This window comes from Pogoniulus pusillus, chromosome 3 (assembly GCF_015220805.1).
Source record: "Pogoniulus pusillus isolate bPogPus1 chromosome 3, bPogPus1.pri, whole genome shotgun sequence".
Lineage (NCBI taxonomy): Eukaryota > Metazoa > Chordata > Aves > Piciformes > Lybiidae > Pogoniulus > Pogoniulus pusillus.
Genome location: NC_087266.1, coordinates 10,846,618 through 10,870,429, shown reverse-complemented (window position 1 = coordinate 10,870,429; position 23,812 = coordinate 10,846,618). Strand labels below are relative to the sequence as shown.

The 23,812-nt window shown below is 40.0% G+C and overlaps 1 protein-coding gene across 1 annotated transcript in view; it reads right to left on the bottom strand.

The window, feature by feature from the left end:
• DEUP1 (deuterosome assembly protein 1) overlaps positions 1–23,812 on the bottom strand; it is a 60,736-nt gene that overhangs the window by 15,862 nt on the left and 21,062 nt on the right. Inside the window, exons 5-11 of the mRNA XM_064140513.1 lie at positions 22,069–22,182; positions 17,693–17,905; positions 11,559–11,704; positions 10,834–10,939; positions 7,506–7,703; positions 6,442–6,528; positions 2,975–3,174 (exon numbers count right to left, since the gene is read on the bottom strand). Coding sequence (XP_063996583.1) covers positions 2,975–3,174; positions 6,442–6,528; positions 7,506–7,703; positions 10,834–10,939; positions 11,559–11,704; positions 17,693–17,905; positions 22,069–22,182 — 1,064 coding nt within the window. The remainder of the gene's footprint in view (positions 1–2,974; positions 3,175–6,441; positions 6,529–7,505; positions 7,704–10,833; positions 10,940–11,558; positions 11,705–17,692; positions 17,906–22,068; positions 22,183–23,812) is intronic.

Here is a 23,812-nt window from a genome sequence, read left to right as displayed (position 1 = left end):
CCTCTCCCTTTTGCCACATCACTCAAGTGGTTTGTGTATTTATATGGTAACTAAGTAGCCTTTCATTTGGGAGCTCACATGCATGTTTTAACTTTGAACTTTGGAAGAAACAGGCTGAACACATCAGCTTCATCAGGAAAAGCCTTCTTCATCCATGCCCAAAATTTAAATCAACTTTCTGTGGCCAAGGTCTAAATAAAGGATTGATATTTGAGAGCAGGGAAAGCTTAAGTAAATGACAGAATCCTAGAATGGTCTGGATTGGAAGTGACCTCCAAAGGTCATCTAGTCCAACCCCATCCCCCATGCAGTGAGCAGGGATGTCTTAGATTAGATCAGGTTGCCCAGCGCCTGGCCAAGCCTGACTTTGAATATCTCCAGGGATGGGGCCTCAAGGTGGTCATAGGTAGGGTGTGTCTTTTTTATCAAGAAGGTGTTACTTTTGCATATCTTGCTTTGTAATATTTAGAAATTCACTGTATACTGCAAGCAAGAAGAATTCATGCTGCTTTCTGAATTGTCAGTATAACTTCCTGCAGTTTCCTGTGCTTTCTGTAGAGGTCTCCTATCTAAGTAATGACTGTGCCCAGGCCTAGTACTCTAGGTGAGACATGCCTGAAAAATGTTATTTTGTTTTGTTTTAACACTCCCCCTACCCTTCTCCCCCCCCCATTGTGCAAACCTCTTTAGGTTTCTGAATGCAAACAGGAGAAAACAACAAAAAAGTACAGCTTCTGAAAATTACTATTTAAAACACATCCCCCCTCCTTCCCTGCCCTTGCACAAACACTGTTTTCGATGTTGCTACTATGTATAAGAAGTCTCTTTGCCCTTTCTCCAGTGCCATAATTACCATGGAAACAGAACTGCAAATTAAAACAGAAATAACATGATTTATGCTCACAATAAAATAAAACATACCCCAGAGTTTAAATCAATCGACATCAATTACTTGGTTTATCTACACACATTTGATGGATGAGAATTTAATTTTGGTTTTCTGAGAAAATTTTGAGGTAGTTCCCTGGTTTGTAACAGAGAACTGACATTATAGAGAGGGCCCAGTCTTAAAACGACTGCCTCACTGATGTGTGTATAAAGTACGTGGGGAACATTCACAGTTGTTGAAATAGGAGCATGCATTTATTCAGCTAAACAGCTTTTCATTTTGGGAAATCAAATGTATGGTTTAGATCCTGAAAACCAGGATCAGAATCTTGGCTTCATCATATGAATTAGAGTTGTAATTTAAATTGTGTTCAGTGGCGTGGCTGAGATTTCTGTTGTGAGAAAGGTTAACTCTCCCAGGTTTCTCTCTCCCAATTTTGATGTGAATTGGTCTTCTACAAGTATGAAATAAAAAGTCCTTCATAGTACTTGCATAGGTCTCTTGTCTATATCCTTAAATTCTCATGAATGAAATTTCACAGTTCCTCATGAACAGCAAGTGTAATTCCTAAGAAAATAGCTTAAAAAAAACCCCTAATCCTTACTTTTTATCATTAAAAAGAGTGGAAGCATATTGTGTTGACCAGTTTTTGGTGAAATTACAGGACCTACAGACACAGACCTGTGTCTTGGTTTGCAAATTATTTGTTTCAGCAAAACTCTCAACATCATTTGAGATTTAATAGGGAAAAAAAAACATACCTCCCCCTTCATATATAAATATATTTATATATATATGTATACATATATGTGTGTACATATATATATGTACACATATATATGTATACAGATATATATGTATGTATATATACACACATATATATGCTCATAGACAAGATTTACATATATGTAAATAAGATCTCTTTTGATTTTGCAGAAAGAAAATCACTTTGAAAAGAAACCCATACCTACCCCTTTAATTACATATATCACAGTATCACAGTATCATCAGGGTTGGAAGAGACCTCACAGATCATCAAGTCCAACCCTTTACCACAGAGCTCAAGGCTAGACCATGGCACCAAGTGCCACGTCCAACCTTGCCTTGAACAGCCCCAGGGACGGCGACTCCACCACCTCCCCGGGCGTTTTCTGTGAGTCTGAGTAGTTTTAAGTCTTATTATTTTTCACTAACAGGGAGTATATTGTAACAATGATTTATTCAGGCCATCTGAAATTATGTGTTTGTTTATTTGTTTTGTTTTTAAATCAGGTCACATAGAATAATAGAATCATAGAATCATAGAATCAACCAGGTTGGAAGAGACCTCCAAGATCATCCAGTCCAACCTAGCACCCAGCCCTAGCCACTCAACTAGACCACGGCACTAAGTGCCTCATCCAGTCTTTTCTTGAAGACCCCCAGGGACGGTGCCTCCACCACTTCCCTGGGCAGCCCATTCCAATGGGAAATCACTCTCTCTGTGAAGAACTTCTTCCTAATATCCAGCCTATACCTACCCTGGCACAACTTGAGACTGTGTCCCCTTGTTCTATTGCTGGTTACCTGGGAGAAGAGGCCACATAAGACCACAAGAAGTACACAAGGCATTAAAATACATTTAATGAAACTTCCAGCATATGAAACTGGCAGGACACAAAGCTTTTCAGCAGGACTGGTGGTTCAACCTGCTTATTAAGGTAACCTCCTGTGGAGCAGTTTACCTCTCATGTTGGCTTTTATATCCTCTCCTTGTCTTGTTGTTATTTGGCAGTAAATTACATTCTGTCCTGTTTTGCAAAGCCTGGAACTAAGAGTAGCTTAAATAGCACGTAAGAAGTTTTGTAAGTTGTTTCATGTGTGAAATACTAGAATAATGAGCAAACCTTTCTGGGACTTCATTTATTGCCAAATTCAGTTAGCCACACAGAAAACTGTAGGAAACTCTTACCTATATACTAAATAGGCTTGCTATTTATGTTGGTGGGAGTCCTGAATGAATAGAAACAGAAAAAAGCCTGGCCAGTTAGATGCTGTCAAAGAACTTAGAGAAAGTGTCACATATGTGTACAATGAAAATCTTACCTCTCTTCCTTTTCTTGAGTGTTTGAATAGGTTTGGTAGCTGTGCTCTGTTTCTCCACACATATCCCTGCCACCCAGCATCAACGTGCTTGTGTCATTTTGTAGTTTAACAAGACTATTTTGTAGTCTTACGTTGTCATGCTCCAGTTTGCACATGGAAGCTGTGAAATCTCCATGTTTTTTGTTAGATAAATCTATACTCTGTGACAGGAGATAAAACCATCATTAAGTAGTTACTTTTTTGCCACAGTAAATGGATGTTCGTATTTTTAACAACAACAGCAACAAATAAAGAAAACACCAAAGCAGGTAAACCTCGAGGTGAAACAATGTTTTGTGTTACAGAAATACACAGCTACCATATATAACTGTGCAGTACTTAGAGCAAACCAAGACAATTGCCTCCAGAAAAAACAACCCACAGTAGATAGATGGAAAAGAAGGGATAATAGCCTCTGTAACACAATAAAACAAATTAAACTTTCTCAACAATCATGCATTCAAAATATTACTGTTGTAAATTCATCTCTTGCTTTGTAAAACTTATGACATAAACACAACCATAACAGCTACTGCTGCAGACTGTATTGCTCCCTCCAGTAACAATTCCACCAAAAATAACATGAAAAATTATGGAAGTTCATTACTATACTAGATACAAGGTATGTCCACAGGCACAATTTAATATTGTGCTGAGATACAGTCACCTTCAGTTTCAGAAGCAGCAAAGCCACATGAGCACAGTGCTCTCCAGCTGTGTTACTACGCTGCTTCTCTGTTGGATTAGCACATGTTATAAAAGACAGAACACTGCAAGTGCAAGCAGCATGGGCACCATGACTAAGGGCTAAAGAGGCACAGTCACTAGGGGAATCAAGAGGGGAAGGTGGGACATTAGCTCTGCAAGTTGGCTAGTCAGAACAGCCTACTCCTGTTTTGCCCTGTCACTTAGTCCATGAAGTTTATGCTGCACACCTGAGTTATCTAAGCTGGAACTACCTCTCTGCATAATACTGCATTGCATTATGGAAATACATTTGCAGTAACTGTATTGTCATCAACAGAAAATTCCCAAAAGGTTTATCAGATTACACACCAAGGACTAAAAATGTACACACTTCACTTTATTAAGTGGTGCTTTTGTGTGTTTCTACATGTACCTTATTCTTTTGGATCCTGGTTACTAACGAGTATTAAGGGTTTGGTTCTTCATATACTGCTAGCACAACTGGGTTCCTGCACCTGAAAGCATGTCCATTCCTTACATTAACTGGTCTGATGTCATCCTGTCCTACAAACCTTGGCTTGCTTAGCTAGATTTAGGGGAAATTTATGACCCAAGCTCACACAGAGGTGCCAGAAATTATCAGAAAATGTAATATATTTTGCAAAGATGAGGGGCAAAGACCTAGCTATGTGTCCCAAGTGGAGTGGCAGAACAGAGGAAGAAGGAAAGTGCTCAGTCACCCTACCATTAATAGCTCCAGAATCACAGTACAGTTCTAATGGCATGAATCTGATCTGAACTGGCACAGCTGCATAGCTTTTGAAATTCAAACAAATAATCCTGCCTGATGAATTGCACCACACTGACCTAACCTGGCACTAGTGCATAGTGCTCTACTGTAGGGTATAAACACATTCATAAAAATCCCTTATCTCTGAAAACTTAGCATCAAATATCTCACAATCATTAGATCCTGACAATACACTGGTAGAATAAGAAAGAAGTATTACATCCACAAACACATCGATACGTGTAGTGACCTTGGTGTGTCTAGTAAGTGGATTTTGCTGTTAACATTTAATAAACATATTAAAGATTGTTGTCAGACAGCTCTTCTCAGTCTTTGTGAAGAGTATCACTGTAGAACAGAGCTACAGACATGCAGGCATCCATCTATGTTTTCACAATAATATATTATATATACACATACTTATGCATGGCTAGGCAATGAACCACTGATACACATAAATGCTACTTTAAGGGTGTGGGAAAATGTGGCATTCTTTAATGCATTTGTCAGTCTACAGTAAGACAGCTGACAGGGTACAAACACCTCTAAGATGTATTTACAAGCAACATTCCAGTGGTTTTTCTAGTGAGAGAATCACAGAATCATAGAATCAACCAGGTTGGAAGAGACCTCCAAGATCATCCAGTCCAACCTACCACTCAGCCCTAGCCAGTCAACCAGACCATGGCACTAAGTGCCTCATCCAGGCTTTTCTTGAAGACCCCCAGGGACGGTGCCTCCACCACCTCCCTGGGCAGCCCATTCCAATGCCAATCACTCTCTCTGTGAAGAACTTCTTCCTAATATCCAGCCTATACCTACCCTGGCACAACTTGAGACTGTGTCCCCTTGTTCTGTTGTTGGTTGTCTGGGAGAAGAGACCAACCCCCACCTGGCTACAACCTCCCTTCAGGTAGTTGTAGACAGTAATGATAAAATAACTGCTAACTGCAGCTGTTCTGTAAGCAGAGGACATTTGCAAGCTTTTTGTGGAAAGCAGCATATATAATATTTATTACATCCATATAAACTATAGTTCTGCATGATCCTTGGCACGCTTTTTATGAATGAAACTTTAAATACCCACCATTTGGAAAGAAATAAACACTAAACTCTGAAAATAAGCTGGGTGTGGGGAAAACGTGTTCAGTTTTTTAAATGTCATATGAATAAAGGGGTAAAACAGTAATAAAAAGGGACTTATTTTTGTATCTGTGAGAAAGATGACTGTATAAAAATATACATTTGCTGAAATAAGTGATGCCATTTCCAAAAAAATAGACTCCCAGAAATTGTTTATTGGCTAGAGAGTTACTGAAAAATTTTGTTTGTTTCCAGTTTACTGCAATTAAGGCCAAAACAATTCCTAGCTCTACTCATCTTCAGGTGCTCTGTGAATGTCTCTTAATTACAGTATCACAGTGTCACAGTATCACCAAGGTTGGAAGAGACCTCACAGATCATCAAGTCCAACCCTTTACCACAGAGCTCAAGGCTAGACCATGGCACCAAGTGCCACGTCCAACCTTGCCTTGAACAGCCCCAGGGACGGCGACTCCACCACCTCCCCGGGCAGCCCATTCCAGTGTCCAATGACTCTCTCAGTGAAGAACTTTCTCCTCACCTCAAGGCTAAACTTCCCCTGGCGTAGCTTGAGGCTGTGTCCTCTTGTTCTGGTGCTGGCCACCTGAGAGAAGAGAGCAACCTCCTCCTGGCTACAACCTCCCCTCAGGTAGTTGTAGACAGCAATGAGGTCTCCCCTGAGCCTCCTCTTCTCCAGGCTAACCAATCCCAGCTCCCTCAGCCTCTCCTCATAGGGCTGTGCTCAAGGTCTCTCACCACCTTATTTTAATGTATTTATTTTACATAACTCAGATATCTCTAAATATGCCACAATCTTAATCTACATTTACAAGAAATGTAATACTGAATAGATCTATTAAAAAATTACCATGTGACTTTTACACTCCTGGTTGTCCACCATCTCTCTTAGATGTGCATTTTCAGATTTGATAACCTTGTATTGGAAATCCAGCAGCTAGGAAAAGATTCAGTTCTTAGCTAAATATAAGAATATTGCAGTTAACTTGAAAATAGCATTGAGTATAGTTACACATCACTTTAATTTTGCAACATATATATGTATATATAAAGAATACAGCAGTGCTAAAGCAGAAAGAAGTTTTAAACCATCTATAAAATATACACAAATGTGATGCCTCTGATTTAATTTACCTTTCTAAAAGAAGAAAACACTTAGGAAAATAAGAGATCACATGCAGTTACTAAACAGAGAAAGGGACAGATTTTGCAGTCCACTGGAACTGGATGAAATCAGTCACAAAGTCTAGAAACAACATCTACTCATTTGGTGAAAGGCCTGGTAAGGAGTGCCACAATGCAGGAGGCCTCTCTCATTTTCCCAAACACTAACTTCCCTATTGTTGAAAGTACTGTATTATGTTAAACATAGTTTTTAATATGCAGTGACCCCCTCAGAAATCCCAGAGATACCCAGAAGCCTCTAAACATGTATCTAATGAAGAAAACCCTTTTAATTGGAGAACTGAATTTTGCCATCAAAACACTGATAGCTTAACAGGTTTCATCCTTAAATGTATGAGATTTTTCTGCACAGTTGCATAAAAAATCTTTAAAAAGCTTTTAGAACACTGAAAAACTAGGAAACATTTGAGATACTCTGATAAAGAGTTCTGATGATAAAGTGCATTTATTTAATAACAACAATCTGGAAGTTCTCAAGACCTTTTTCACATTAAAATGGTAACTACATTTGACGGTCACAATTCATTCTATTTTAGACTCACAACTGACTGCTTTCTTGCTCCAGTATCAGTTTGACTGGCTTAGTAATACTGCACAGACACTACAGCACTGCTGATTAAAATTATAGCAAGAAAAGAAATGTCTTTTTTTTTCTCCCCACAGACAATGTGTGTATTTATCAACAGTGTGGAGTAAAAGGATCTAGACTGGTTTTGACTGCTTACATACCTGTTGTTTTGCTAACAATTTGTCTTTCATCTCTAACTCCATTTTTAACTGCTTTTCCAGAAGACTAGCTTTCTCCATGATAGTTGCTATAGTAATCTCTTTCTGATGAAGCTCTTCTGTCAGGTCAGAGATTTCTGTCTTCATTCTTTCCTGCTCAGAGCAATGGGACTGCTCCTCTCGATGAAGATGGTTTCTTATCTGTAGCAAATATGTTTCAAAAAGGAAAAATGTTGTGCAATACTTGCTACCCACCAGGGCCTTTTCTGTTGTTGCTTCCAAGACACTGACTCTTATAACCAAATCAGAGATTTTGAGATTGTATAATAAAATATCCTCATGAGTCAGTGCACACGGCTTTATTTATTGTTACACCTTTTTCCAACCCTTTTCTTGTGCCACCATTTGCCTATTTAGTATTAGAAAGGAGCAAATTACAAGGCATTTTAATTAACATTTTAAAGGTATGGAATAAAAATAAAGTTAATTTTAAGAACTGGAATTTATGGCAAAGAATATCCAAGGAATTACCTATCCAATGAACTTAAATGCGATTTATTTATACTGCATCTAAGTTAATTTAGGCTGCATTAAACATATTTTAAACCTAAATTAACTTAGAAGCAACACAAATCAATCAATCTAGTGACTTTTTAATGCAAAATTGTGTTAGAAACTATGTTAGAAATAAAGAGTATATATGGTAAATCACTTTAGGAGAATTATTCCTGACACATATATGAAAGCACAAATATAGGCTGGGTGGAAGACGGCTTGAGAGCAGTCTTGAGGAGAAGGTCTTGGGGGTGTTGGCTGATGAAAAAGTCAACATGATCCAACAGTGTGCTTGCAGCCCAGAAGTCCAACCATATCCTGGGCTGCATCAGAAAAAGTGTTACCAGCAGGACAAGGGAGGTGATACTCCCCCTATGCTCTCATGAGACTCCATCTGGATTACTGAATCTAGCTCCGGTGCCCCCCAACACAAGAAGGATATCAAGCTGCTGGAGTGGGTCCAGAGGGGGGCAGACCAAGAGAGTTTGGGCTGTTCATCCTGGAGAAGAGAAGGCTCTGGGAAGATCTTATAGCAGCCTCCTAGTTCTCGAATGGGACCTGCAAGAAAGCTGGGGAGGGACTTTTTACAAGGGCTTGTACTGGTGGGACAAGGGGAAATGGTTTCAGGATGGAAGAGGGTAGCTTTAGACTGGATATTAGGAAGAAATTCTTTACAGTAAGGGTGGTGAGACACTGGAACAGGTTGCCCAGGAAAGTTGTGGAAGCCTTCCCCCTGGAAATGCTGGATGAGGCCTCGAGCATCCTGGTCTAAGGGAAGGTGTCCCTACCTGTGGCAGGGGGGTTGGAACTAGGTGATCTTTAAGGTCCAACTAACTCAAACCATTCTATGATTTAAGGTCAAACTTTCTGCACATTTCTCCAAAGAATCAACACAAAGTTTGCTTTTACAATCTTTCTACTATAACTGACAATTTAGTACTGATAGATTGACATTTAAGAAACAAAACTATTAAAAACAGTGTAACAATCTTTTCACAGAATCACAGAAGTTGCAAGTGATCTCAAGGATCATCTAGTTCCAGCCCCCCTGCCACGGGCAGGGACACCTCACACTAGATCAGGTTGCCCAGAGCCACATCCAGCCTGGCCTTAGAAGCATCCAGGCATGTGGCTTCCACATGCTCCCTGGACAACCTGTTCCAGTGTCTCACCACCCTTATGGTGATGAATTTCCTAAGGTCTAATCTAAATCTACCCTCCTCTAGCTTGGATCCATTCCCTTTAGTCCTGTCACTACCAGACACCCTAAACTGTCCCTCACCAGCTTTCTTGCAGGCCCCCTTCAGATGCTGGAAGGCCACAATAAGGTCTCCTCAGAGCCTTCTCTTTTCCAAACTGAACAACCCCAACTCTCTCAGCCTGTCCTCCTAGGAGAGGTTTTAAACCATTTTAATAATTTCTCAGAGTACTGTACACAATCAGTAACAGATGGCATTTCATTTTTATTTATGCAAACTACACAGAAATACTAGAATTGTAAACAAATAGATGTAGATGTAGGAGCTAGATCATGACTATGCTGCCAAAATTGCTGTACCCAAGTCAGCTGCATCCAATTACAGATATTCCTGCTTACGCTGCTGCTCAGCAAAACCTCAACGTGCCTGTAAGAGGAGTTCTGAGCAGCCTCTACTTCCAGAGTGTTTTGGCCTGCCAAGCCATATGCCATTCCACAAAGCCATGCCACTACTGCTTGCACACAGCACTTCTGGAATGCACAATGCAATGTGATGCATGGAACCATAGAATCATTTTTGTTGGGAGAGACTTTGAAGATCAAGTCCAACTGCTACCCTAGCACTGCCAGGTGACCATGCCTCTAAGCATCCTATCAACAGATCTTTTAAATACCTCCAGAGATGGTGACTCAACCACTTCCCTGAGCAGCCTGTTTCAGTGCTTGACAAACCCTTTGGTGAAGATGTTTTTCACAGTACCCCCTCACACAACTTGAAGCTGTTTCCTATTGTCCTATCACTTGTTACTTGAGAGAAGAGACTGACCTCACTACGATCTCCTCTCAGATAGCTGTAGACAGTGATAAGGTCTCCTCTCAGGCCTCTTTTTCTCCAGACTGAATAACTCTGGTTTCCTCAGCCACTCCTCATAAGGCTTGTTCTCTGGACCCATCACCAGCTTCACTACCCTTCTCTGGACACATTCCAGCACCTCAGCATCTTTCTTGTAGTGAGGGGCTCCAAACTGAACACAGTATTCAAAGTGTAGCCTCATCAGTGCTATGTACAGGGGCACTTCCTTACTTCTTCTGGCCAGGCACACTGCTGGCTCACGTTCAGCTAGCTGTTGACCAGTTTTTCATACTAAAGAGCTCTGTGCAGCAGGTGACTGATTAAGCTTAGCTTTGTGCAAGCACCTGCCACAGTGATCTGTATCAGTTGAGTTGTTAGCACATTTTACATGTGAGACCACCTACAAATCATTACTTACCTCCTATAGTCTATTTAATTACTCACAACCTTGGAAGGTTTATTATTTGCATGGTATTGTCTGAATCAAAGTGATGCTTAGGCATTTCAGCAAAGTAGCTAGCTCTGTTCTTAGTGCACAGAATCAGAATGGTGATTTTACAGCTCTACCACTACATCCAGAAATTCAAACGTTTTCACATATGACAATTTCATTCTTTCCTAAAGCTCTCTTCTGCACATGCACATACCCAAGCTCAGTACTTTGCCCTCTTCTAAAAATCCTATATTTCAGTTAAGATCTGGATGCTATTAATAATATGAAATACCTTGTTCAGTTCTTCTCGTTGGCATTCTTGACTTTGTGCCAATAGTAATAACTCAGTGCTTTTATTTTCTAGTTGCTCAGTAAGTTGTACACAAGATGATTGATTCCTTTGAATTAGAAATAAACAAAACATGAAACAAGCAGAATGGTCAATAACCTCTAGCTTACAATACCACAATTTAGACATGGAAGACCTGCTTGCTGATGAAAAAGGAGAAAAGCAACCAAAGATTTGTTTGAAGCCAGGTTGGATCATCTTGGGAGATCTCTAGAGATTAAGGACAATGCAAGTACATGCAAAAAGAATCCTGAAATCTCTTGTAGATTGGTATTTCATGTAATCTGAAATAGCTACAGTAGATTAGGCAAACCATAAAAAGGTGATAATTTTGCTCACAGGAATTTAGGGAGAATCATCTTCCTAAGAATCTGCTTCCAAAGAGTTTTAATACTGAGAAAATGAAAGAAACTGTAAACATACAGAAATAGAAATGCATGGAATGCATTGCTTTGTGAAGATTTAGGCAGCACTGAAGTCTTTTAACAGAGCCTCCATCTATTGCCTGCAATCTTGTCATATACAACTGCTGATGAAAGTGTTTGTTCTAGAATTGTTTATCGAATCCATTTGAATCCAGAGTACCTTTTCAAACAGAAAAATCAAATGCAAGAAAAAAGTTATTAGCTCAGAGGTACTTGTTAATTTAAATCTTGTCTTCAACTTACTTCATTTGAATTTCCTGCATATCTTTATACTCTCTGATTTTCAGCAATTCTGTATGCAACTGTTGGCATTCCAGCTGCATCCTTCTCCAGAGAGCATCTCGTGACTGCAACTCATTTCTCATTTCTGAAAAGCCTGCCTCCATGTTCTAGAAGAATAAGAAAAGACAGAAATAAATAAAATAGATCTAAATAAATAAAATTACAGATTTGAATGAAGTTCAAAAATTGCTGTATTTTAAACACCTTATTTCTGCTATCTGTATACTTTGTGTGAATGGACACACATGCTTTCATTCTGAAATAGGCATTGCTCTTTTGTCAGTGTCTTCTCCAAAAATGCCATCTTAAAATGAGATGCTGAATATTCTTTACATTTTGCAATGCTCCAATGCATCTATTTCTGAAGCTATCATAAGAAAGTTCAGTCAGAAGTTCTTTATTGTACTCAATGCATCTAAATACAGTTTCAGCAGTTTCTGCACTGTAGAGTACGTTTCGTATGCAAGAATTAGTGCCATAAGTACCTTCCATTTTCTATTTTCCATTTCCATTTACCTTCCATTTTCTATTTACCATTTCCAGGCTGGTAAGTTTGAAAACTACAAGGCTGTAGAAAGGCAGGATTATGTATATTTCTTAATTAAACACTGCCTGGAGGGTGGAGCAGATGCATCTAGACTCACATACTTAGATATGTGCTCAGTCATCTCCAAAACCAGTTCTAACTGCATGGAGTTAATTGCTTACTTCAATGAACATCAAAACCTTTTCAAACAATCACAAAATTATTTTTCTTAGGACTCCACAAATCCTCTCTCTATTTCACTTTTAATTCCTGATTGATAACGTCATAGAAAACCAGAATGTATACATATTATGTTTGGCATCATGAAATCCAAATTCTCAAAGCAGTCAGAATTTGCCCTAAATATGCTGAAAACATGCTAAAGATAAGAATTTGAAAAGATAACTGATAAATATCAGAAGTAGCAATTATAATGAGATTCTTGCAATAATAATCACAGAACTTTAGAGGTTGGAAGGAACCTCCAGAGATCATCAAGTCCAGCCTCTCTGCCAAGCAGGATCCCCTAAGGTAGTTCACACAAGAACACATCCAAGCAGGTTTTGAAAGCCTCCAGAAGATACTCCACAACCTCTCTGAGCAGCCTGTTCCAGTGCTCTATCACCCTCACTGTACAGAAGTTTCTCCTCATGTTGAGAATATCTTGAGAATATTTATTTCCTCCCCACCCAAGATCCAGAAGCATGTTCCAGAAGGATTTTCCAAGAATGTTGATCGTTTGCCTTCAAAATTATTACACCAAAAAACCCCTAATATTTTCCACATTTTCTTCATTTGAATACAGTTTCCATGTTTAAAAGCCAAAACAAAGCCTCTACACTTTCAAAAGACAAGTGGAATCCAGAAATGACACTGCAAGCAAGGAACTTCAAAGGTTTATTTCCTCTGGAGCCTCATATGAGAATGACCTTCCTTCCAAGAAGCCTGTGGTTTTCCTCTGGCTGAAAGGGCTGCTGAAGACAGATATGAAGTGCTTTTGCCTTTTTTTGTAGGGGCTGCATGTATAGATTCATTCATCTTACCCTTTGTTAAATTAAGGCTGAGAGCTTTTTTTGTTTTGTTTTTTTTTAAGTCTGAAATGCAGGTCTGGGCATATTCAAGGGAAATAAGCTTAATGAACTGTTCAAATTGCAAAACTTGCTTGTGGTCGTATTCACGACTTCAACATTCAAGAAATAGGCACAATTATTTTATAATATAGGATTTTGGGGGAAGGTTACCCCTCTGATTTCATTCTGGAGTGGATAAGGGGAATGAATGCTGCATGATTGTGTGGTAAAAGTCACATCATCTGTGGCAGGCTGCAGTCATCATACATATTTACATAAATTTTATTTTCTTCTGTGAATTATAATGATAGCAGGAACACCAGCAGCCACAGCAGCAGCTGCAGCAATAATTGAAACAGAACTTCAGGTCAAGAGTTTCACACATCACTTCAAAAAAAATCATTTAGATATGTACCACTTCAGCTATTGCATCCAGTTAAAACACCAAAATGAAAATTAATTTTGAACCAGAAAACTTTTGGTTCTGTTTTAAAGGTATCTAATGAAACACAGCTTTTTACACAGTCAACTTTCAGGTCCTCTTTTTATCCTGTGAAGTTTAGCTTTGACTACCTTGTTGTGTTCGATATCAAAAGGAAGACTCAAACATTTTCTGCTCAGTTCCTGTTTTAATGCTACTCAAAGGTTTTTCTGGTGTGTTGACCCTGGCTGAATGCCAGGTGCCTGCTAAAGCAGCTAGATGACTCCCCTAACTGGTTAGGGGAGGAAATAAGCCCAACAAAAGGCTTAGTTACAGGTCAAGGTAAGGACCAGGAGATATCACTCATCAAGGGCAAAATCCATCATAAACCAGACCTGATGAAAATAAATGAATTTAATTTAATGCCAATCAGATCAGAGTAGGATACTGAGAAATAAATCCAAATCTTAAAACACTTCCTGCCCCCCTTTTCCTTCTTTCTGCACTCTCAATTTCTCTACCTTCTCCCGGCAGCACACTGGGAAAAGGACCAGGGCTTGCAGTCACATGTTGCTTATGCTTCTCCTTCCTCCTCAGGGAGAGAACATCTCACACTCTTCTCTTGCTCCAGTAGTCCTCCATGAACTTCCTTCCCATGGGCTGCAATTCCTCATGAACTGCTCCAGTGCGGGTCCTTTTGTGTCCCTTTGGGAACAGAGAGGTCCAATGTAGGTCCCTCAAGGGGCCACATGTCCCGCTATAAAATCTGCTCCAGAGTGGGTTCCTCTCTCCATGAAGTCACAGGTCCTGCCAGGAGCCTGCTCCAGCATGGGCTTCCCATGGAATCACAGCCTCCTTCAGGTGCATCCACCTGCTTTGGCATGGGATCCTGCACAGGCTGCAGGTGGATATCTGCTCCACTGTTACTCTCCATGGGCTGCAGAACAATAACCTTCTGCATCATGGTCTTCACAGGCTGCAAAGGAATCTTTACTCCAGTAACCAAAGCACCTCCTCCCCCTCCTTCTTCACTGACCTTGGTTTCCACAGAATTCTTTCTTTCACACATTCTTGCTCCTCTCTTTCAGCTGCCCTTGCACACCAGGTCTTTTTTCTTATTATTATGTATGTTAACCCAGAGGCTCTACCACCATTGCCAACCAGCTCAAGCTTTCTCAATGGCAGGTCCATTTTGGAGCCAGCAGGCATGAGATCTATTAAATATGGGGGCAGTTTCCGGTGTCTTCTCACAGAAGCTACCACTGTAGTCTCCATACTACCTTGCCACACAATCCCAATGTATTCTTCAACCTTTTAAATACAATTAGATTCTATATTTCTATGTGAATTAGTGTTCAGCAGCTGACTAAATGCAGAATTTCCAAAACCAAAGCCTCCTGTGTGATGTTTTCAGGCTGCCTCTCAAGTATGGCTGCAATTAATTTGTTATATAATTCATAAGGTAGAGGAATAGACCCACATTGGGTCCGACTATTCCCATCCTCCACTTAGCATTCCTTTATGCAAACCTGCTTAGCTCTTCTGGTTGACAACAGCCCTTGCTCATCCTTCCTTCTCATAGAGGCACTCCTAAAAAAATGTATTTTCTCTGAGCTACACTTTTCCACCACAGACTGACTTGACTTCAGTGCTTCACATCTGCAGCTATTTGCAACTGTTCTAACAGCACAGCAATAATCCACACCACCAGCACAGCTACTCTGCAACTTTCTGCCCTTTAGCTGACAATGTTACATACATCTAACACCATTTCTACTTAAAATGACTTCAGCTCCTGTATTCTATTCACATAATTCCAGAAATACTCATGCTTAAAGGCTACAGCACAATGACATTTACCCACCTGCATCTATCCACCTGCTCCAATTGCCACAATTTGTTCCACTCCATATTCTAGTCTCACTACCTTTGATGGCAGCCTCTGGAAGAGGCCCCACAAGAGAGCTTTTTGCTTGCATATCAACAACTTGTATATAGAAAAATGGGTTGGTGAACTAATGTGTAAATGAAATGTATAAAAATGGTATGTGCTAAACTTGGCTGCTCTGACAACACCTGAAATTAACCTCCACCACATTTATCTTCATCCATCTGAAGTATATTGCATATGAAGTTATAACTCTTCCAGGCTGTCTATAAAATGAAAGAAATTATCCATCATCAGAGTTGAATTTACTATAGGCCACTTAATATATTACCAAACCTGGAAGTGCTTAAATAGATAAGCAAAAGTATAATTTATATGTTACCAGAAAAATACATATCCATGAGAAGCTAATTTCTGATCTGCTTCAAACATAAATAATAAAAAAGGCTGCAAAGATCCTGTTTTATCTCAGTCTTGTCAAAACTTATATATGATGACCAGAGAAAGAGGCCCAAATGGCTGTCTTCACACACATCATCACAGAATCATGTGGGTTGTAAAAGACCCTCAAGATCATCGAGTCCAACCAATATCTAATTGTACCAAGTCTGGTGCTAGACCATGCCCATTAGCATCACATCTCTGTGTCTTTTACAGGGACAGGGATTCCTGGGAAGCCTAGTCCAGTCTTTGATAACCCTTTCAGTGAAGAAGTTTCTTCTAATACCCAAACTAAACCTTCCCTCTTACAACCTAAGTCCATTTTCTCTTGTCCTATTACTCGTAGTAGAGTGAAGAGATCAACACCTACCAACATCCACCATAGCTGAAAAATGGTAAACTGGAGATAAGCTAGAAGCTGATGGTTCTTCATATAGCTGCCAGCTTAAAAAATCATTGACTGAAATATCTTCTCTCAGTAATGAAAAAAATATACCATACACTTTTCTATATGCTCACTTACTAGCTGTATGGCACAGCCTGCAACTAGTTGTAAATCAGTTAAAGAGATTTCACAGGAGTAATTTATATACAAGAAACCAAGTGAAGCAGGCTATGTTCCTGTAGATGCTATGGATACAGGAAAGTTATAACCCCCTAGATAAACAAACAGTAAAATACACTAATACATGTCAAACACATTTCTGGTTTTCCTTTGTTCTGCTGAAAAAAAGGTTACTGTTCCCAGCTCATTCTGCATTCCTGCAAAGAACATACCTAATGTTGGAAGGTAGGAGAGCCCTGCAGAGGGACCTGGACAGGCTGGATGGGTGGGCAGAGGCCAATGGGATGAGATTGAACAAGGCCAAGTGCAGGGTTCTGCACTTTGGCCACAACAACCCCAAGCAGCGCTATAGGCTGGGGACTGAGTGGCTGGAGAGCAGCCAGGAGGAAAGGGACCTGGGGGTACTGGAAGATAGTAGCTGAAGATGAGCCAGCAGTGTGCCCAGGTGGCCAAGAAAGCCAATGGCATCCTGGCCTGAATCAGGAACAGTGTGGCCAGTAGGACAAGGGAGGTTATTCTTCCCCTGCACTCAGCACTGGTCAGACCACACCTTGAGTACTGTGTCCAGTTCTGGGCCCCTCAATTCAAGAAAGATGTTGAGGTGCTGGAACATGTCCAGAGAAGGGCAACAAAGCTGGTGAGGGGCCTGGAGCACAAATCCTATGAGGAGAGGTTGAGGGAGCTGGGCCTGTTTAGCCTGGAGAAGAGGAGGCTCAGGGGTGATCTTATTACTGTCTACAACTACCTGAAGGGGCATTGTAGCCAGGTGGGGGGTGGCCTCTTCTGCCAGGCAACCAGCAATAGAACAAGGGGACACAGTCTCAAGTTGTGCCAGGGTAGGTCTAGGCTGGATATTAGGAAGAAGTTCTTCACAGAGAGAGTGATTGGCATTGGAATGGGCTGCCCAGGGAGGTGGTGGAGGCACCGTCCCTGGGGGTCTTCAAGAAAAGCCTGGATGAGGCACTTAGTGCCATGGTCTAGTTGATTGGATAGGGCAGGGTGATAGGTTGGACTGGATGATCTTGGAGGTCTCTTCCAACCTGGTTGATTCTATGATTCTATGATTCTAATGTACAGGTCTTTTATATATGCATGTCAGTCCAGCATTTTAAAGTATATTCTTAAGTGGTTCATTTGCCAACATTAATTCTGCAGTCATCACACAAAAGAAAAACTATTACTACCTGGCACTGCTTTTGGTACATTTTTAGATCCTCATGGAGCTTCAGGTTTTCTTCTTCTAGTTTATTCTTGTTTATTGCAATTTCATTCACAGTTGCCTTTAGCTTTTCAATAATGAACTCATCCTTTTCACTGTCGTGCTGGCCATAGGTAATTACCTCTTCTTGGTTTTGTTTCTTACTGCTTATTTGGAATGGATAATTCTGGGTCTGCTTCTATAAAACAAGAAAATCTTTTAAATTAAATTCAATAACTATATGTAAATTGTTAGAACCAAACCATTGCTACTAAAACCATAAAGCTATTTCCATCTTTGCCAGGATTTGCTTAGAAAAGACAGCATAATTGGAGCAGTGTTGTGGTAGGCCTGATAGGCCCAAAATAGGCTTATCCATGTCCTGCCTTGCCCAGGCATGTTTTCCTGCTCCACCAGAGAGGCAAGCGTGGGAAATGGACACAAAAGAACCTGGAGCCACTGAGTCTGGCCTGCCCAGGGTCCTGTGGTAAGGTACACACACTCAGCTTGTGCCTGCCTAGTGCAAGGCCTGTGCTGTTCCCAAATTAGGGAAAAGCAAGCCTATGGATTTGCCAAATATGGTCTGGTTTGGCTAACTGCCATCCTGATTGGCTGTTCTGCGTCCAAAGGGCAATTAATCTCTGCCCACATTGATAAAAGGAGATATGCAGGTGAACAACCTGCTTTGCTTCCCTGCTCTTTGCCTGCTCTCTCTGCTGTGCCCAGCCCTGCTGCTCTTGCACACTGCCTTATTGCTTGCCTGCTAAACTCCACTGCCGTGAGTTACCAGGAGCAGATCCTGGATGCCTGCACGCAATCAGCCCGTGTGGCCAGCGTGACACTGTGCTGAGACTGCACAACATCTGCCTCTGCACCTGAAGGTCCTGCTTAGAATCCCTGGCCATATATACAGATCATCCAGAAGAAGCCAGGACAATGAGGTCAGAGATTGTCTGCATCCTTTCCCGAAGAGCCAGGAAGATTCAAGCCTCAACGTCCAACAAGACAGAGTCCCCTGAAAGCATTTGGGCACTGTCTGGACTGTGGCTAGCCCCCGTGAGTGGGTAACCATAATTTGTGAGTAAATGCTTATATGCCTCTTTGTAATTCTCTGTTGCCTTCTGCCATAGAGCAGAAAGAGCTCCTTGAGCCCACCCATTGGGCAAGCAGCATATTGACCACAAGTGGCATTTGACTGCGGAACCTCTTCTTCTAGTTCAATTAATGTTTATATATGTTGCTGGTTATTACTAGATGTAGATATTATCCATAGAATGTTTCCATGACCGTGTAAGAACTGAAATATTATTAAAATCAGTGGTCAGGGGTGGTGAAAGTTCTGAGTAGCAAAATTAATAAACAGTATTAATTTTGGAAACTATCGTCTCACATGAATTAATTTCCCCTCCTCACCAAGAAGTTTGCATTATTTCTCTAAGGGATAACTCCTTTTCTCAATCTCATGGTCCTTGCCCTCTGTTAAAAAAAAAAAAAAGAAATCTTTCAGAAACTTTCAAGGGCACAGAATTTTTTCAAGGATTTTTCTCTTCTGTTGTGTATTTCCTTTACACTTAATGTTAATTAGCCTCAAATGTGAAGAAGGTGATTATGATGACCTAGTCAAAGCAGCTACCTGTAAAAAATAATTTGAGAGAAATGTTCTTTGATTTACTGAACTCAGCCGTTGTGTGTGTGTGCCTCAGGATAGGTATTAACCTTTGACTAGAGAGCTAGCATTACACAGTTCATGTACAAACAGCTCAGTTACTACAGGAACTGTACTTTGATATTATCCTTAAACTCAGGGAAGAATCATTTGTACATTCTACAGAGTCCCACATGCCCTTCAGTTTCTTGCACTAAAATTCTAACCCAAATACTTCAGAAAATCTGGTGGTATTAGTGGTATTTGTGCATTCACAGGCATTGCAAAGAATCATAATTACTATGGTGACTGTTTTTGCTGTTTAAAAAACTATCCACACCGATCCCTCTACTGGAAGATTAACAATCAGCAATAATCTTTCAGAAGACTGAGAATTAGCTGAAAAATGACAGGAAAATATAACTGGGAAACTATATATCACATGCAGAAATCAAGCCAAGGAAGCAAATACATATTAAAATTCAATAGGGTTACAAATACCATATTTCACTGACAAGGACTGCAAAGTGCATGCTTCAGACAGCTTTAGGTGTCTACTGACTATGTTCCCATAATTTGTGTTGGCTGAACACCTAAATAGAACCGACCACTGGCTGCATATCAAATACAAAAGCCAAAAAGATGCCTGCAGGTGAAGTTCATTTCTGTAGATAACAAATTAAGGTCCCCACGACATCTAAGTTACAGAGTCTGGCGTATCAAAATGTCAAAGCATCCTGTGGAAAATACAACATGAGACTCCCTCTGCAAACTGATTCATAGAATCATAGAATCATAGAATCAACCAGGTTGGAAGAGACCTCTGAGATCATCCAGGCCAACCTAGCACCCTGCCCTATCCAATCAACTAGACCATGGCACTAAGTGCCTCAGCCAGGCTTTTCTTGAAGACCCCCAGGGACAGTGCCTCCACCACCTCCCTGGGCAGCCCATTCCAATGGGAAATCACTCTCTCTGTGAAGAACTTCTTCCTAATACCCAGCCTAGACCTACCCTGGCACAACTTGAGACTGTGTCCCCTTGTTCTATTGCTGGTTGCCTGGGAGAAGAGGCCACCCCCCACCTGGCTACAATGCCCCTTCAGGTAGGTGTAGACAGTAATAAGATCACCCCTGAGCCTCCTCTTCTCCAGGCTAAACAGGCCCAGCTCCCTCAACCTCTCCTCATAGGATTTGTGCTCCAGGCCCCTCACCAGCTTTGTTGCCCTTCTCTGGACATGTTCCAGCACCTCAACATCTCTCTCGAACTGAGGGGCCCAGAACTGGACACAGTACTCAAGGTGTGGTCTGACCAGTGCTGAGTACAGGGGAAGAATTTGAGATACAGACATAGGTTCAGTTAATACTTTTGAAACAGTTTAAGGGTAACAGCCCACCAGACTTCCATTTAATAAACTGGTCAGTGTTATGTTAAAGTTGTGAAGAAAACAGTCTTCAAAGAAAATCTGCTGAGGACAGGGAAAACCTCAACAGAAAAACGTAGATGGTCACCCTCAGTACTGTGCTTTATCTCATCTGCACAATCAACATGCATCAGACAACAGTTTTGTCTAGTCAAACCATGTTTTTTTAGCACACTTGTATGGAAGTGCAATAGTTGCAATACAATGCTTTCAGCATCTAAATCCAAAACTTGACTGATATCCTTGGATACGGGCAAAGAGTCTCAGACCAATTGCTAGGGAAGCATTCCACTAGATTAAGATCCAATGATCTCAATAACAGTAGAAAAGGGGATTATCAGGCAGCAATGTAATTGGCTTCCCTTTACCTAATTTCCAAGTTGTCTGCTGGCCCAGTTAATTTGTAAGTTATTTTCTAATTTTTTTGTATCAAGTTCATCAAGCCATCGTTAAGTCAGTAAAATATGCAAGATCAATAGGCTATATATAAAACATAATAAGCAATTTGGCAAGTGAAAAAGAATCACAGAGTCAACCAAGAAACGAGTGGAATTGTGGAGGTTGAAAAATGTGATTAAAAAAGGGATAAGTGATCCAACAAACAATTCCAAGTGTGATTTTTGGAGTAGTGCATAGAAATTCATTTAGCTGCATAAATTACTTTGATGTATAATTATGATCCTCTCTTAGATTTGAGAGAACTTTATTTTTCAGTCAATATAGTAATGGCAGTTACTACTTACTTGGATCATCAGAATTAATTGCATGTTAGAAATAGCATAGAAAAGTATCTCCACAGTATAGTTAATAAGTAAGAATGAATATGTACTGCTTCTTGCAGGTTTTCTTTAAAGCAACCAAAAAATGTAATTTTCATGATGAAACTCTTATTTTTCTCATTTGAAGGAGAAAAGAAAAATCACTGTATGTGTCATTAGGTGTTTCTACATGTGTTTGCCTTACTTAATGTATCCAAGTATTGTCAGATTCACTACAGAATCATAGAATGGTTTGATCAGAAGGGACCTCCAAAGTTCATTAGAGAGAGTGATTTGCCATTGGAATGGGCTGCCCAGGGAGGTGGTGGAGTTGCCGTCCCTGGAGGTGTTCAAAAACAGACTGGCTGAGGCACTTAGTGCCATGGTCTAGTTGACTGGATAGGGCTGGGGGATAGGTTGGACTGGATGATTTTGGAGGTTTCTTCCCACCTGGTCAATTCTATGATTCTATGACCTAGTCTAACCCTGAGCTACCAGATAATTTTCTTCCTGAAGAGGGAAGGTAGGACTTTTACCTGAAATTCATTACATTTCTCAGACAACAATTTTTGTTGAGTATCTAAATAAATACAATAATTCTGGTAAATTGTCTCATTCTTATCCCATTCTCTTGATTTTGCTTTAAATTCCTGAAAGATGGCAAAACAAGGCTAGTAAATACAGGAAAATTTTTCTCCCCCTTAATCTAAATAGCTTTGTAATTTGCATAGTCCTAAGAAAAAACTACATTTTAAATTAATACATGATCTCTCCATGATTTTGGGAAGAAGGTAAGGAAAACAGATCTATAAAACAGCTATCCAAACATCCCAGCCAGAAAAAAAAAATCAGTCCTAAGGGCTTTTAATCTGAAAAAAAAAAGTACAGTAAGCTTTATTACTGAATAAAAATTACAAACTATTTTAAATCACTTCCCTTACTGTAGAATTTAGAGTTATGACTACAATGTAGAACATAGAATTATGACCATAATACACTCATTTAATTGGAGGATAGTTCTTGTGACATTAAAGCTATGTTGGTGTTAGGTAGAGTAGTCATCAGAGCATCAAACCCTTAATATTAGGACAAATGTTTTGAGTGCTTGGGGTGGTGTTTTTTTTGTTGTTGTTTGGTTTGGTTGGTTCTTTGTTGTTTCTGTTGAATTGGTTTGTTGAGGACTTTTGTTTGCTTTGTGGTTTTTTTTTTGTTCATTTGTTTTGTTTAGATTTTTTTGGGGGGAGGACAGCAGCTACAGGATAAATGTTACTTCTTGCCCTCTTTATGATTGCTGCACCTCCTTCATGAGTTCACAGAATCATAGAATGGTCTGGGCTGGAAGGGACTTCCCTGGAGGTGTTCAAGAAGAGACTGGATGGGCCACTTAGTGCCATGGTCTAGTTGACTGGATAGATCTGGGTGATAGGTTGGACTGAATGATCTTGAAGGTCTCTTCCAACCTGGTTGATTCTATGATTCCAAAGATCATCTAGTCCAACCACCCCTGCAATCAGCAAGGACATCCTCAACTAGACTGGTTGCCCAGAGCCCTGTCAAGCCTCACCTTGAATACCCTCAAGGATGGGAGTTCATCTAGTTTAAACAAAATAATTGTTTAATAAATTGTTAGATTTATTTAATCCCGAGTTTGCTTTGGCTCTTATATTCCTATTTATAGTCTCTGAATTTGCTCTTAAAATATACCAGATCTTATATTTTCACAACTAAGACTTTAAAGGCAGTATGCTATAAAATAAGTAGAATTCCAGTTACTAGAACTGTTGCTCTTTTAATCTGAAGAAGCAGCAGCAAAATAATACTATACTGTTTTATTATAGTTTTCACTGTATATGTATAAGCTGTTATGAGAACTTTCTTTTTCACAACAGAAATATTGGTTTGAAAAAGAAGATAATTATTATAAGCTGTTGTAATACCTAAATTTTGAAAAATAAGAATTTATTTGCTAAAGAAAAATAATTGGATGCCTTCCAGCATAGATAAATACAAGGGTTTTTTTATGGCTGTCCTAGTATCTGTTTTGGCACTTTATGGCAATAAACATCTTCCCATTTTATGCAATGTGATACAAATGGAGCTTCAGATTACTTAATGAGAACTGCAGGTTCAAGGCCTTACTAAAGCACTGCTGAGCTCAGTAGATTTTCAACAAAATAATTGTTTCCTGAATAGTAGAATTTGCTGAATATATTCCAAGCACTCATTTTTCATACTGCATAATTAATCAAATTATAGCACTGTGTTACATTATTTTCACAT